The 16,217-nt window shown below is 47.5% G+C and overlaps 1 protein-coding gene across 13 annotated transcripts in view; it reads right to left on the reverse strand.

Annotated features, from left to right (window-relative positions):
- Nucleotides 1-213: 213 nt before the first annotated feature.
- Nucleotides 214-16,217, reverse strand: part of yaf2 (YY1 associated factor 2) — a 263,378-nt gene continuing 247,374 nt past the window's right edge. For all 13 annotated transcript variants that reach the window (XM_072484382.1, XM_072484384.1, XM_072484389.1 and 10 more), the window contains 2 exons: nucleotides 15,327-15,479; nucleotides 214-2,045 (listed from right to left, as the gene is read on the reverse strand). In XM_072484382.1, the coding sequence (XP_072340483.1) occupies nucleotides 1,802-2,045; nucleotides 15,327-15,479 (397 nt within the window). In that variant the 3' untranslated portion in view covers nucleotides 214-1,801. The remainder of the gene's footprint in view (nucleotides 2,046-15,326; nucleotides 15,480-16,217) is intronic.

Here is a 16,217-nt window from a genome sequence, read left to right on the forward strand (position 1 = left end):
GTCTGGAGAGCCAGCTGACAAATAAAAGCAAGAAAATGCACAGTTACTGTGACATAAATGGTCTTCTCCTGGGAGTAATGTGATTGATCATCTGATGTAATCCTGCTCACTATCGAGCAGCATTTTTGTTTTACACTTGGCTAAATTAAATACAACTATTGCAATTGTTTCCTTTCAATCCCGTTCCCCCACTTTTAAAAATGGATACTGGCCTTTATAATTCAAATATCTTTTAATTGTGAGTTGTTTTCTGATAGAAATCAAATATATACCAAACACTACACATATCAGCATGAACACCGAGAGTTTTTTTTAAAGGATATAAAAATCTCATGTAAAACAATCTATAATCACTGAATACAGGTATTAGTATCAAATACCTACATCTGAAAATACAGTCTATGCCACTTATTGCATGTTACATTGGAACAGTATCTGACATCAAACACAGTTGCTAGGCCTTCCCCATATCACTTTGACTAGTTTTGTTATCATTTAGTTTTATGTTTTTCAAAAAGGTGTTTTGCTTGCGGGTAACAAATATATCTTCAGATCTGCTTAAGGTTTTATTTATTTTTTTTAGTTGCTGCAACACATTTTTGTTTTTTAAAACTGTTATAATTCCCGTGAGGTATTTTTCTTGTATTGCTTGGAAAATGTGAGATGTACATAAAAAGGGGACAGAAACACATCTAGTACCAATTAAACGCCAGACCAAGAGAAATTCTTCTGTTCACGTCCCAACCGCCTTCGCACAAAGTTTCAGCACAGTGCTCTCCCACAAAAAAAAAATCACTTTCACCAGTGACGACACAAGTAGGCTATTTAAAAAGTAACATAGAGAAGTAACAGAACTTCAAAGATAGAATGTGTTCTTGCAGAATTTTTTTTTATTACAACAATACGTATAAATACTGTCGCAAATTCAAAACATCAGCAAAACACCTTAAATGAATTTTCCAGAACTGGCAATATCATCATAAACTATTCCCACACATACCATTGAAACTACTTTTAGACATACTAAGCATCTAATTATTAGCGTTTCCTCCTTTCTTGCAGGGGGCGCTCAGCTGAGAGGACATGCGTGAAATACAAAGTCACGCAAGTGACACATCTGCATCCCTTCCCAATGAGACAAGGGTGCAAAAATGACCCTCCTTTTTTTTTAAAATATATTACAGCAACTCAATTCCTTTACCCGAGTGGCTGCAGTTAAGTAGCATGGACTGTATCCTCAGTCAAACCTGGTCAATTAGCCTAAGACTACATATTAAAACTGTAACTTACTGAAATGAATGACAGTGGACATTGGTAAAGCCACAATTTTAATGGCCAAGTGTTTTTTTTCCCCCATCCAAATATCAATGTTGAAAAACATTGGCATGAATTTATACAAATGCTTTTGAGAATGCTTTTCCTATTTAACCACACCAAGTACCAGCAGGTGCACTTAACTAGGCAAATGATTTTCAGAAATTGATTTGTTACTGCAGCAGTCGATTGAAAATTGACCGAAGGTAGCACTGGATACTTAAAGCCAGCTGTTTCACAATTCAGTCCTCGAACACATTACTTAGGCAGTCCGATCTTAGTTATAGAAAATTACACTCAAAAACATGCCGCAGTGCAGGAGTTCCAGATTGCTACGCAAGTATTAGAAAGCACTGAAACCAAAACTGAAGAAGGCAGCCCAACTTGCCAGTATTATCACTGAACGCCCAGGACTGAAGTTGTTGAGAATGCTGTCCATTGAATCGTTGAGCAAGGAGTGAGTAAAGGAAGTAGGTCAGCCGGTACTTTAGTGGGATTCGCCGTTTACTGATCCTTCCCCCCTGGGTGACGATGACCGGGACAAGCCTTTCTCTGTGTTGTCGGAGCTGGAGCTGCTCAGGCTATGCTGGTCGGCGGTGGTACTCGAGGTAGCAGTGGCCGCCGGGGCTGACCTCGCTTTCTCCTTAAAGTCTGTAATAATGACTGTCAGGTCGCCCACAGTCACTTCCAAATGTTGTGCGCTGCTCCGGTCCACATTTTTTAACCTCGGCCTAGGAAAATAGGATAAAGGCAAAAAACATCCCATGAATAAAAGTTCATTTCAAAGGGCTGCTTCATGTAAAAACTGAAAAGTTATCAATCCTGGCCCATCCTCATGATGCTTGGAGCATTTTAACTATACATTTCCTCCCTAGATATGACTACACCTCAAAAAAGTACTTCATTGGCTATAAAGTGGTTTAGGATGACCTGAGGCCAGGAAAGGTTCTCTATAAATGCCAATCATTCTGTTATGTAATTTCCTGGGAGAGGCAAAAGAAAACCATGGTCAACAAGCAAAATCTGGAGAATTCTTCTCCCACCTTCTTAGATGATTAAAACCAGCCCAGGCCACATTGACCATACGTACGCTAACTGTTAATCCATTTACCTTCTACTTGATCCAATTGTTGCCCCCAACAGCAATTAATCCAGCTCCCTCGTTGAGACCTTCAGCATAACAATAACACCACATTACTGAGGCTCATCAAGTCTCTGGGGGGGATTCAATTTGAATTGTTTTTTGGAGCAGGCAAGAAGCTGGATTAGGGGTTTGCCCCTGTCCACACTCTGAGCTCTGGCATTGCAATTTAAAATAAAAAAGAACTGCCTATTCCGACTATTGCAAAGTTTAAAAGCACAATTTGGTCCTCCCCCGTCTATGATACAGAAATGATCCAACACCAAGGCATACAATCAACCCCTTAATTTACAGAACTGCACATGATGTAACATGGATGCCATGTTCTGTTATTCCTTTCGAAAGATCTTCATCTGAAGTTAAAGGTTTACCACCAATAAGACAAACGTCTGTTCCATTTGTAAATTTTATTAACCAAGAACTTCTATAATCAGTCAGGACATAAAGGGATGAGCTTGCTGCTGTCATTTCAGATTGTTTGTACAGTGCTCAGAATAACCTATAGTCAAGATAAGAGGCTCTGCAAGTTACAGTGGATAGAAGCCGAGGCAGGCATTCATGTTCAAAGGTTCAAACCCTGGTCTATGTTAAAGTCAGCAGAACTGGATGAGATTTGGGTGGGCAGGGCGCAGGGAGAGGAAGACATACTATGATTGGCCTCAACATCTGGAGGACAGCAAAAATATGAGGCAGATTATCCAATTACTCCAGAGAAGCACAAACAAAAAGAGGTTCTAGATCGGCAGTAAAGTTCCTTGTAGTTGAGTATTCACAGTTGATGCGCACAACTGAAAAATTGCCACGTGTTAAATGTATGGAAAGATGGATGTATATCGGACCAAATCCCAGGAAAAAATAATTCCATTAACAGGAAAAGGGAAATCAGGGAAGAACATTAACATAAAAAAGTGTATTGATGCAGTGTTGCACTGCACATAGTTCACATAAAATACTGCAATTATACAGTCCTTAACGATCCATATATTTCACACAGTCATGATCCATAATAAAGGAGTGCACTAAAGTTTCGACTTGTGGTTCTGCTCTTCAATATCTCCAACATTTGAACGTCTTTTTATTTCTCAGTGGTCAGAATAAACCTCTCAACTGCACTGCTTCGGATAGAGAAACAGAACACTGTGGTTGGAACACTTTGCTTGCAACAGCAGTAGAGTAGTCAGGAGCTTGCCTAATTGATGCTGAATCCTTAGAATCCCTACAATACAGAGGGAGGCTATTTGGCCCTTCGAATCTGCACCTACCCTCTGAAAGAGCACTCTACCTAGGCCCACTCCCCTATCCCTGTAATCCCACCTAACCTGCACATCGTTGGACACAAAGGGGCAATTTAGCATGGCCAATCTGCCTAACCTGCACATCTCTGGACAGTGGGAGGAAACAAAACCCACATAGACACAGGGAGAACTTAAAAACTCCATGAAGACAGTCACCCAAGGTCAGAATTCAACCTGAATCCCTGGTGTTGTGAGGCAGCAGTGCTAACCATAGTGCCACCTTGCCGCCTTCCAAGATCAACAGAATACATACAAGAGTATATATGGTGATCACCGCAGATTACTGTTGCACACATAGATCTGGGTGAGAGAAAGAACATGGTTGGGAAGAAACACACAATCTGAAAATTAAATAAAGGATTAATATACCTGCAAAGAAACCTGGAAAGAAGATATCGTTACAGGAATATTTTTGACCAAGGACAGTAGACGCATGTCCTAATATATTTCTTTTCACTGCAAGACCTGCACTGCTAGTAATCCAGTCACTTCTCTCATATAAGCAAGTGATGGTTTTGTTTGGGCCTAATAACTTTCATCTTGTAAGCCACAAACAAAAGATGTCAAGAAACTTCAACTACAGCATGGTTGGAACATCCGACTCAAGAGACTAACACAGTTTATAACTAAATAAGCTTCAATTAACCCATGGGAGACATTCAAAACCATAATGAAATAGAAAGGCCAAGGTAACAGCCTCAATGTTCATTTTTTAAAACCATTAACGTGGAAAAAGAGGATAAAGAAGAACACAAGCCTTTGAGAGATAGCAAGAGAGGGATGGTGATGATTGATTAAAAATATTGATCACTTGAAGGGCGCGATATAACAGAAAAAAAAGAGTCCCGTTGGGGGCGGGTTTAGCAGGGTGTTTCCCGGCACTTGTAGCGCCTGGAACAACCCCGCTATCGAAAGGGATTCTGTTATTTTTTCCCTTGCCGAGGCTGCACTTCATTCATTTCCTGCACTGAAGAGCTCCACTTACCTGTTGGGGGGGTCCTCGAGCCCGTTGCACCCCACCTCATAAGTGCAGGCCATCCCCGAGTCCAATCCCTGGTACAGACAAAATGCCACCTCAGCACTGCCAGCCTGGCACCTGGATGCAAGTGCCAAGGTACCTGACTAGAATCAGCAGTTCCAGGGTGCCACCCTGCCCAGAGGCCAACCACCTGGGGGCCTCTGATCACCTAGGAGATCACCCCAAGTGACGTCCCCCGCCTCGTCCCCTTTTGGAAGACCAGTGCTAAACGCTACCTGACTGGGGCCTCCTCGGCAAGGCGGTTAGATCCTGGGGGCTGGTTAGCTCTGGCGGAGACATATTTAAGTGTGTCTAACTGCAGTTATGTGGAGTTATGAATTATTTTAATTTATAGAGGTTAGAAGCCAAGAATGAAGACACTGAAGAAATTCAGTCTTCAGGTGACAAATAAATGACCAAAATGCTGCAGCAGCATTGGGAATGGATTTTGGAAGGAGTCAGACAATATCATGAAGGTAATTGACATCTTGGCTTCAGATAGATTATAAGGTTTGAAGTTCGGCTCCGGATCAAACAGAGCACAAGCAACCTGCTCAGCTGAAATATGTAGCGACAGGATAATGGAGTTAATGGCAAGGGAGCAGAGATTTTGGAGGACAGCAATATTATGACCAGTTCAGTAGAGAAATTAGAGGAATGCTACAATGGAATGCTAGACAGTTACTTCTGACCTTACAGAGGATGACATAGGGGGCGGGATTCTCTCAACAGGAGTCTAAGTGCCGACGCCGGAGTAAAAACCGGAGGGTTTTACTCCGGTATCGGCGCCCGTTCCCAGACCCCTATTCTCCCCCCTCCATGGGACTAGCAGGGGCGTTGCGTGATTTACGGGGGCAGGGCCTCGGCGCGGCGTCAGAGACCCGGCGCCTTGGGACCCGCGCATGCGCAGTTGGGCCGGCGCCAACTAGCACATGCGCGGTGGCCATCCTCCCCCAGGCCACCCCACACAAAAATGCCTCATGGATCCAGGCTCGCCAGCAGAAGAAAAGAGGCCCGCCGACAGAGAGGCCGGCCTGCCGATCGATGGGTCCCGATCGCGTACCAGGGCACTCCGGAGGGCCTCCCCGGGGTTGGAACCCCCCCCCCCCCACCCCCGCACAGGCGCTCCCGGCCCTTGAAGCCCCAGGTTCCACCGGCCCGACAGCAGGTTAGAACGGCGGCGGCGGGACTGTCATTTTTTTCGCCGGCCGCTCGGCCCGGCGCGATTCGCGCGGCGCTGGTTTCGGATGGAGGGGGTGGAAGAATCGTGTGCGGGGGTCGGGGCGGCGGGGCGCGATTCGCGCGGTGTCCCGGACATTCTCCCACCCGGCGGTGGGGGGGGGGGGAGGAGAATCCCGCCCAGGGTTTTAAAGAAGTGATAGAATAATAATATTCTTTATTATTGCCACAAGTAGGCTTACATTAACATGAAGTTACTGTGAAAATCCCCAAGCGCCGCACTCCGGCGCCTGTTTCAGTACACTGAGGGAGAATTCAGAATGTCTAATTCACCTAACAAGCACGTCTTTCGGGACTGGTGGGAGGAAATCGGAGGAAACCCACTCAGACACGGGGAGAAGTTGCAGACTCCGTACAGGCAGTGACCCAAGCCGGGGATTAAACCCGCGGCCCTGGCGCTGTGAAGCAACAGTGCTAACCACTGTGCTACCGTGCCACCCAAAGGGGAACTGCCTGCGGTTAGCTTATATTTGGCTTTGATTTGTTATGCTGGCACAATGGTTATGCTATTGGACCATTAACCAGAGGCTTGGACTAATCATCCAGAGATGCCTTCAAACCCCATCGTGCAGTTTGTGAATTTGAGTTTAGTTAAATAAATCTGAAATAAAAAGCTAATAAGATATTAGATTGTCATACAAGCTCAACTGGCTGAATAATGTTCTGAAGGAATGAAACCTGCCCTACTTACCCTGCTTGGCTTGTATGTGACTCCAAACCTACAGCAAAGTGCCAGACTCCTATCTGCCGTCCGAAATGGCCCAGCAAGCCACTTAGTATCTAGCCACTACGAAAAAGGCACTAGAAATTAAAAACTGGATGGTGTCATGATATTCAAACACACATCACAACACACACATCATGATAGACAGACCAACAGATCAATTAGCACACATAACACGACAGCCAATCACAGACAAGAGCAGACACAGTATAAGACAAGAAACACGACACCTGCTGGCCAGTCCATCTGGAGACAGGACAAGGCAAGGACCTCATTAACAAGACACTCACACAGTCACCACGTGCTGAGTATAAAGTCAGATGTGTAAATAACTAGTTGGAATAAAACTGCATTGTACCAATCGCAACCGTGTTGGTTCATCTGTACCTCAGAGCACCCAACACCACATGGTACCAGTGAGTGAATCGCTACTTACCAGCAAATCTGCCATCCTGAGCCATGGACACCCACAACAAACCACAGCCGTTGCAAGTCGCTGGGAACCTGGGCACCAATTGGAAGCTCTTCATGCAGCGATTCGAACTGTTCATGCGAGCCAACGAAAAACAGGGCGCCTCGGACGAAACAAAGATTGCCATGCTCCTCACTACCGCAGGTCAGCACGCCATCGATGTATACAACTCCTTGGTGTTCGCGGAAGGCGAGAACAAATCTAAATATGACACGGTCCTCCTCAAGCTTGACCAACACTTCAACGTTGAGGTCAATGAAAGCTTTGAGAGGTATATCTTTCAGCAGTGCCTACAAGGTAAGGATGAGCTCTTTCAGCCCTTCCTGACGCACCTCCGCATACTCGCGTAGTCCTGCGGTTACGGCACCACCTCAGAGTCCATGATCTGGGACCAGATCGTTTTGGGCGTTGCCTCCAGTGGACTACGCCAGCAGCTTCTAAAAATTAAAGGCCTGACCTTAGCATCTGCAGTTGAAGCCTGTGCCCTGCATGAAAATGCGACCAGCCGCTATGCCCAATTTCAGGCGACCGAATCGGCATGGAGGGGGTCCCAAGCGATCGAATCGGCAAGCCAGGCCGCTCACAAGGCGGACGCATCCAGGCAATCGAGTTTCTCCCGGCACGCGGCCCGGACGAGGGCGGCCGTTTCGCGCGCTTTTTGAGGCCTCCCGCGTTTGTGCGCGCCAAAACCTACGGCAACACTGAGGGACGTGCTGCGCAGGCGCGCCCGACGCAAGACCGAACTGCGCATGCACAGTGGCGTAACGAACGCCATGATGTCATGACGTGCGGCAACTGTGGAGCTGCACATTTAAAAGGGCAATGTCCTGCAAAAACCCGACTGCCTACGCTGTGGCAAGATGGGCCACTACGCTGCCTACTGTCGAGCGGCTCAACCTGTGGATCTTCCACATCTCCGACAATCTCGCAGACACGTGCGGACCATTCAGCCTCCACATCACGACATCCAAACCGACGACACAGATGACCAAGACCCCTTCCGGGTTGTAGTCATTGATGTGAACCGGGTCAACACCATCAATCCGGCCGATGAATGGAGTGCCACCCTGATGGTCAACCGATCGCCGATCACTTTCCGCCTGGACACTGGCGCCTCCGCCAACCTCATAGCATGGTCAGCATTCTATGCCATGAAGGTCAGACCACCAATCCAGCCATCCTGGTGCAAGATGGTCGACTACAACGGGAACGTTATCCCAGCCATGGGATCCTGCCAGCTCCAGGTGACACACAAAACACACACGGCCACACTCTCGTTCGAGATAGTTGGCTCATCGAAGGACTCCCTGCTGGGCGCACAGGTATGTAAGGCTCTCCACCTTGTGCAACAAATTCTCTCTCTCTCTCCAGACAGCACGTCTGACTTCCCGGATGCAGAGTTCAACGCACAGCTCCAATCGCTCCTCGCCCGCAACCAGGAGGCATTCGAAGGCATGGGAACACTGCCATACACCTACCGAATCCGCCTCAAACCGGACGCCATCCCGGTCGTTCACGCACCTCGCAGGGTTCCTGCGCCACTTAAAGACCGCCTCAAGCTGCAGCTGCAGGATCTCCAGGACCAAGGGGTCCTATCCAGGGTCACGGAGCCCACGCCTTTGGTCAGCTCCATGGTGTGTGTCAAGAAGCCGTCTGGCGTGCTCCGCATCTGTATAGACCCCAAAGACCTCAATATTAACATTATGCGGGAACATTATCCCATACCCAAACGGGAGGAGATCACCAGTGAAATGGCCCAAGCGAAGATATTCACGAAACTGGATGCTTCTAAAGGATTTTGGCAGATCCAACTGGACCCGTCCAGACGGAAGCTATGTACCTTCAACACCCCTTTCGGCAGGTTCTGTTACAACCGGATGCCATTTGGCATCATCTCGGCATCTGAGGTCTTCCACAGAATCATGGAGCAGATGATGGAAGGCATCGAAGGGGTGCGCGTATATGTGGACGATGTCATCATCTGGTCCACCACACCGCAGGAGCACACACATCGTCTCCAACGCGTTTTTGCCCGCATACGGGAAAACGGCCTGCGCCTCAACCGAGCCAAGTGCGCCTTTGGCCAGACCGAATTGAAGTTCCTGGGGGACCATATCTCCCAGTCAGGGGTCCGTCCGGATGCAGACAAGGTGAGCGCCATCACAGCCATGCCGCAGCCGGCCGACAAGAAAGCAGTGTTACGCTTCCTTGGCATGGTCAACTTCCTGGGGAAATTCATTCCCAACCTTGCCTCCCGATGGCTCTGCGCCACCTCGTCAAAAAATCTACAGAGTTCCAATGGCAACACACACACCAGCTGGAATGGGAGGAGCTCAAACGCAAACTCACTACGGCACCAGTGTTGGCGTTCTTCGACACGTCTCGTCCCACCAAAATCTCAACTGATGCCAGCCAATCCGGCATTGGAGCAGTGCTCCTGCAGAGGGATGACACGTCGTCATGGGCCCCAGTTGCCTATGCGTCGCGACCCCCACAGAGCAGCGTTACGCGCAAATCAAAAAAGAATGCCTGGGCTTGCTAACCGGTTTAGACAAGTTCCACGATTACGTCTATGGTCTTCCACGGTTCACGGTCGAAACTGACCACTGCCCCCTGGTCAGCATAATAAACAAGGACCTGAATGAGATGACCCCTCACCTCCAGCGCATCCTACTTAAACTCAGGAGGTACGACTTCCAACTGGTCTACACTCCAGGGAAGGACCTCATCGTGGCGGATGCCCTATCCAGAGCAGCGAGCACACCGCCAGATGTGGAGGGGTTCGTATGTCAGGTCGAGGCACAGGTGGCCTTGACAGCGGCAAATCTGCCGGCTGACGACTCCAGTCTGGCCCGTATCCGTCGAGAGACTGCGGTCGACCCCCTTTTACAGCGAGTGATGCGCCACATGACGGGAGGATGGCTCAAAGGGCAGTGCCCGCAGTTCTATAATGTACGAGACGACCTAGCCATCATTGATGGGATCCTTCTGAAGCTGGATCAGATTGTGATTCCGCACAGTATGCGCCAGCTGGTTCTCGATCAAATACACGAAGGCCACTTGGGGGTCGAGAAGTGCAGACGGAGGGCCCGAGAGGCGGTATACTGGCCGGGCATCAGTGACGATATTGCCAACATGGTGATCAACTGTACAACCTGCCAAAGGTTTCAGCCGGCGCAACCTCCTGAGACGCTTCTGCCCCATGAGCTGGTAACGTCCCCCTGGGCGAAGGTGGGTGTCGACCTATTTCACGCACTTGGCATGGATTATGTTATCATAGTGGACTACTTCTCCAATTACCCAGAAGTCATACGCCTGCACGATCTCACGTCGTCTGCTGTCATCAGGGCCTGCAAAGACACCTTTGCTCGCCACGGCATTCCGATGACTGTCATGTCGGACAATGGGCCCTGTTTTGCCAGCCATGAATGGTTGTCCTTTGCGGCCTCGTATGGCTTCACACACGTGACGTCTAGCCCTCTGCATCCCCAGTCCAATGGAAAGGCGGAGAAGGGCGTTCACATTGCCAAGCGGCTCCTCTGCAAGGCTGCTGCTGCCGGATCGGACTTCTACCTCGCCCTGCTGGCCTATCGCTCGGCCCCACTAGCCACGGGTCTCTCGCCAGCACATCTGCTGATGGGTCGCGCCCTCAGAACCACTGTGCCTTCCATCCTGGCACCAACAATAGACCATGCTCCGGTACTGCATAGGATGCAACTGCAGCGCGATCGCCAGAAGAGACCGTACGACACAAGGGCAACTGATCTTCCCTCCCTGGCCCCTGGAGACAACGTCCGCATTCACCTACCAGACGGTAGCTGGTCAGCACCTGCCGAAGTTCTCCGACGCGTGGCTCCCCGCTCGTTCCTGGTACGCATGCCGGATGGATCCGTGCGTAGGCGCAATCGCCGAGCCCTTCGCCTAATTCCACGCTCGCAACGGAACCATACACAGACGCCGTGTCCTCCACTGGTTCCTGATAGCGACTTTGTGGAGCTGCCATATACCGTGCCCCTTCTATCGCCGTCCGTGGCCAGGCTCGCACCTCAGCTGGTGGTTCTCGACCCACCCTTGAGGCGGTCAACCCAAATTCATCGCCCACCTACTAGACTGGACTTATGAGACTGTTCACACGTCACATTTTAGCAACTACTATATTGTAACATGTCACTGTTTTATCGTTCCAGGCCTTGTTTGATCGGTCCAAATTTCAACGTTCTTCTTCTTTTGTTATGGTACAACCTTGTTAGCATGTCACACCTGACATCGCCCCTTGTATATAGTTACGCCACATGTACATGCTGTAAATATCACGCACACACACCTTTAGCTGCACTCAGGACACATTTATATTTATAACCACGTAGGCACATAATCTTGTAAAAAAGGGGGGATGTCATGATATTCAAACACACATCACAACACACACATCATGATAGACAGACCAACAGACCAATTAGCACACATAACACGACAGCCAATCACAGACAAGAGCAGACACAGTATAAGACAAGAAACACGACACCTGTTGGCCAGTCCATCTGGAGACAGGACAAGGCCAGGACCTCATTAACAAGACACTCACACAGTCACCACGTGCTGAGTACCAAGTCAGATGTGTAAATAACTAGTTGGAATAAAACTGCGTTGTATCAATCGCAACCGTGTTGGTTCGTCTGTACCTCAGAGCACCTAACACCACAGATGGGACCACTCAACAGCAATCTAAGCATTAGATTCAGATTCCGAAAGCATAGTCAACCCTACAAAGTCCTTCCCACGGACATCTGGAGACAAAGTCAAGGGAATGCCTGAAAAAGTCACATGCATAGAATCATAACTTACGCCCAAGTTGCCACCTCTAGGTACACCTGCTCCAACAACAACAAAGATCCATCAGAGGCGTCGGCACAGTTGTGTACGGTCAACGACCCCCATCCTGGGAATCCTCAACAATAGGATCCAAGCCGATTGGTGAAGCCGAAACCAAGAGACAGAGCTTTTCTTTACTGAGAGAGTTTCTTCACTTGGTGAGTCTCACAAGTCTTTTCCCACACAACTCTGTAGACCATATATCTCCTATTTATACGTGCTCAAAGTCAATTAATAATGAAGACCTGTTTCTCTTACCGTAAAATGTAGTTGACAAGAGGATAACGGATTCCCCTCTTTTCTTTAAATTAAAACTTTTGAAAACACAAGGACAATCAAAAATAAAAAAATTATATTTCTTTTTTCACCTTCTATGTCTCATGTTAAAGTGGAATCAACCATTAATAGCTCCCATATTTCCCTATCGTTAAACAAAACATTTTTTAACGTGTGCAAATAATCCAAAGCAATCAAAGAAAATATTGATTTTCCATATCTTTATTACATCTAATAATTCAATGGGGTAAGCACTTCTCTTTGAAAAACAGTCTGACAATTGGTGACTGGCATCCACCCATTTTATTTTGGAAATCGGTTCTTTCCAACATTTTCTTTGTGGTAGCAAGGTCAATTCTCAACCTTTTTCTGTGACATCCTTTGTCAAATAAACATTGTCCCAAAGAGAACAGTTATCCACATAGCATTCTATAGGCAAACATTTATTTCTCAGATTTCTCCTTGTATAGGAATTCCTTCCGAATATTAGACAAGTACAGAACAATATCTATTGCTTTTGCTAGCGCCAGTGTTTCAGCAGCTAAGTGTTTTTTTCTTTTGTTTTTTTATAAATTTAGAGTACCTAATTCATTTTTTTCCAATTAAGGGGCAATTTATCATGGCCAATCCACCTATCCTGCACATCTTTGGGTTGTGGGTGCAAAACACACGCAAACACGGGGAGAATGTCCAAACTCTACACGGACAGTGACCCAGAGCCGGGATCGGACCTGGGACTTCGGCACCGTGAGGCAGCAGTGCTAACTCACTGCGCCACCGTGCTGCCCTAGCTAAGTGTTTTTAACTACCCTTTTTCTTTTCAATTTTTTTTGCCAATGGACAACAGCTTTTAGTCTTTTCCACCAAGAATATGGTAAACCCTGCTGTACCAGGATATCCAGAAGTTCAGTGTGCGAAGCATTGTTAAAAATGACTAGCTTCATATCACAAAGGCTGGAAATTGAGCGTGCATTTCTCAGAATTTAATTTCTTTAATATTCTATTTGTTCTCAGAAACTCCTCAACTGTAACATGTTTTGTCATTGTACTCAGTTTCAATAGGTCATAACCGGTCTAGTCTCAGGAAAGACTTGCACTTTTGGGAGACACGTGCGCTTCCTCTTTGCGGGGGCCCCATGTCATGCCCCCTCCCCAGTTGACATGGTGGCCCCCCCCCAATGACATTGAGCCCTGCCCATAATGCCGTTGATGGGTAGTCAAGACCCCCCCTTTCCCGCTGCTCCCCGATTCCCAGAGACACTGATGTCGGCAAATGCCTGGCCTTCTTCGTTCCTCCGCCCACTGCTCTGTGCGCTTCTCAACTCTCGCTCAAGTGGCTAGGCCTCAAGCCTTGATGACTGCATGTGTTCCGGGCTGTCTGCCTGGCTGCTGCTGGCTATCTGGCCTGGCCTCTGTTTTCTCATCGCCCAGTTTGGTTGCTGCCCAGTCCAGCACTCTCACTCTCAGTCCTGTTCCTGGCTGGCCTCTGGTTGAGTTGCCCTCCAATGACTGCTACTCCTCGATTCTCCAAGACATGATGCTTGACTGTCCTTCTTCGCACCTCCTGACTGCTGCTCTGTCACCTCTCAGCACTCACTTCGGTGGCTGGGCCTCAACGACTGTGTGTGCACCTGGCTGGCTGGCCGGTTGCTGGGTATCTGAACTGGTGGCCTCTATTCTTTTTTGTTGGTTATCCACCTGCCTCCTCAGCCCTGGCCTGGAGGTTGAGAGTTGTCCTCAATGGCCATTGACCAGTGCCTCCTCCTCACCTTGATGAAGGTTTTGAAGGCTCGCACCCCAATGTTAGGTTAGTGACCTCACTTTTGCCTCAGGCTGTCCGTCAGACCGGATGCCAGGAACCTGGCTGCTGCTTTGCACCTTTACTCAATGAAAGTCCAGAAATTTCACACCAATTCAAACTGCACAAAGTTTCCATCACCTCTCAATGTCAGGCAAACTGCTCTAAAGGGGAGTCTACCAATCAAAGCCCGATGTTGTTCTGTATTGCCTGCTGATAGGCTCATTCAGTAAATATAGAGCCACCAAGTTCTCACCACAACAGTCACCTCTCCGTATGGCCCCCCCCCCCCCCCCATTGACCGAGGCCCATGATGCAGCGCTGTGTGTTTCATTGAAAGTCCACCTCGAAGTCTTCGAGCACAACCAATTCCACTGTCCATTCAAACTTCTTCATTAGTTTGTTTCTGTTGGGCTGGTTTAGCACAGTTGGGCTGGTTTAGCACACTGGGCTAAATCGCTGGCTTTTAAAGCAGACCAAGGCAGGCCAGCAGCACGGTTCCATTCCCGTGCCAGCATCCCCGAACAGGCGCCGGAATGTGGCGACTAGGGGTTTTTCACAGTCACTTCATTTGAAGCCTACTTGTGACAATAAGCGATTTTCATTTTCATTTCATTTCTTCATTGGTGCAAAATCCTCTTTTCGTAAGGACTTAGCCTGCTTTATTGGTGTGTGATTGACATTTTCTAAGTAAGATTGTTGATTCAAAGTCACTTCTGACTTATTCTACTTAATGTGTAAACTGTAAATCTGGAGACTTCCGAAAAAAGCAACTGCCTTATTGTGTTCCAGAACAATTTTATTTGAGCCTGTTTTGAAGACAGCTTAACTCAACTGTAAGGATATTTCCCTGGATACAACATCTGTGTTAATAAAGTGGTTTATCTCACAATGAATCACCACTCTTTTCAGTGACTTTCACGTGTTGTCATCCCCTGGCCTGAAGCAAACAGAACGTTTATCTTCCTTAACCTTACTTTGGTCTTCACTATTTATAGAATACAGGTAACATTTTAACCAATCCACTCCACACACTGTGGACATGCACCCACTGCCGATCACAGCTCAATTGAATTAATCCATAACTGGAACACCCATTACCGGACTAAAGCTTCCTGTGACCAATACAATTTCCCATGACTGATCAGTATCTGTAACTTTAATGGCAAAGCATTACCTTGTTTTCTTGTGGCTGTTCTTTTTACTGACAGTTTCTTTCTCATTTTTCTCCTTCTCTCCCTTGTCTTTTTTCTCTTTCTTTGGTTGTGTGGGTGATGCAAATTGTTGGGATACTTGCTGTGCCACCAGCTGAGACACTGGGCGAGGCTTCCTAAAGACAACACAAAGCAATATTGCAGTATTACAAATTTGCTATTAATTCAGGGGAAGGATTATTCAGTCAATTTAAGATGTCCAATGCTCCCTCTAACAGGTGAATACTTGAAGCCTCACAACGTTAGACAGAAAATAATTCAATATGGTCACATACAAGACAATAAAAACAATGCCAAAATGTATATATAAAGAAACCCATGATTCTTATGTTAGATAAGGGAGGCATTCTTTCTATCCACTAAATTTGCTCCATCACATAGTGAGATCTGTTTTTAAAAAAAATATTTTTATTAAGGTATTTGAAAATTTTTATAAAAATAACATAGACAATGACATCAACATGGTATAACAAACATTTTCCCTCCCCATCTCAATCTTCACACACCCCAACCATAAAACAATAATCCGGCCCTTCCCTCCCCCCCCCCCCCCCCCCCCCCCCCCCCCCCGCATCTGCTGACATTTTCATTTTCGCCGAGAAAGTCGACGAATGGCTGCCACCTCCGGGTGAGCCCTAACATTGACCATCTTAAGGCGAACTTTCTTTTCTCGAGACTGAGAAACTCAGCCATGTCACTAACCCAGGTCTCGGGGGCTTCGAGTCCCTCCACATTAATAAGATCCGTCTCCGGGCTACCAGGGAGGCAAAGGCCAAGACGTCGGCCTCTTTCGCTCCCTGAACTCCCGGCACTTCCGACACTCCAAAGATCGCTACCTCCGGACCCGGCACCAC

Source organism: Scyliorhinus torazame, chromosome 19, assembly GCF_047496885.1.
Source record: "Scyliorhinus torazame isolate Kashiwa2021f chromosome 19, sScyTor2.1, whole genome shotgun sequence".
Classification (NCBI taxonomy): Eukaryota; Metazoa; Chordata; class Chondrichthyes; order Carcharhiniformes; family Scyliorhinidae; genus Scyliorhinus; species Scyliorhinus torazame.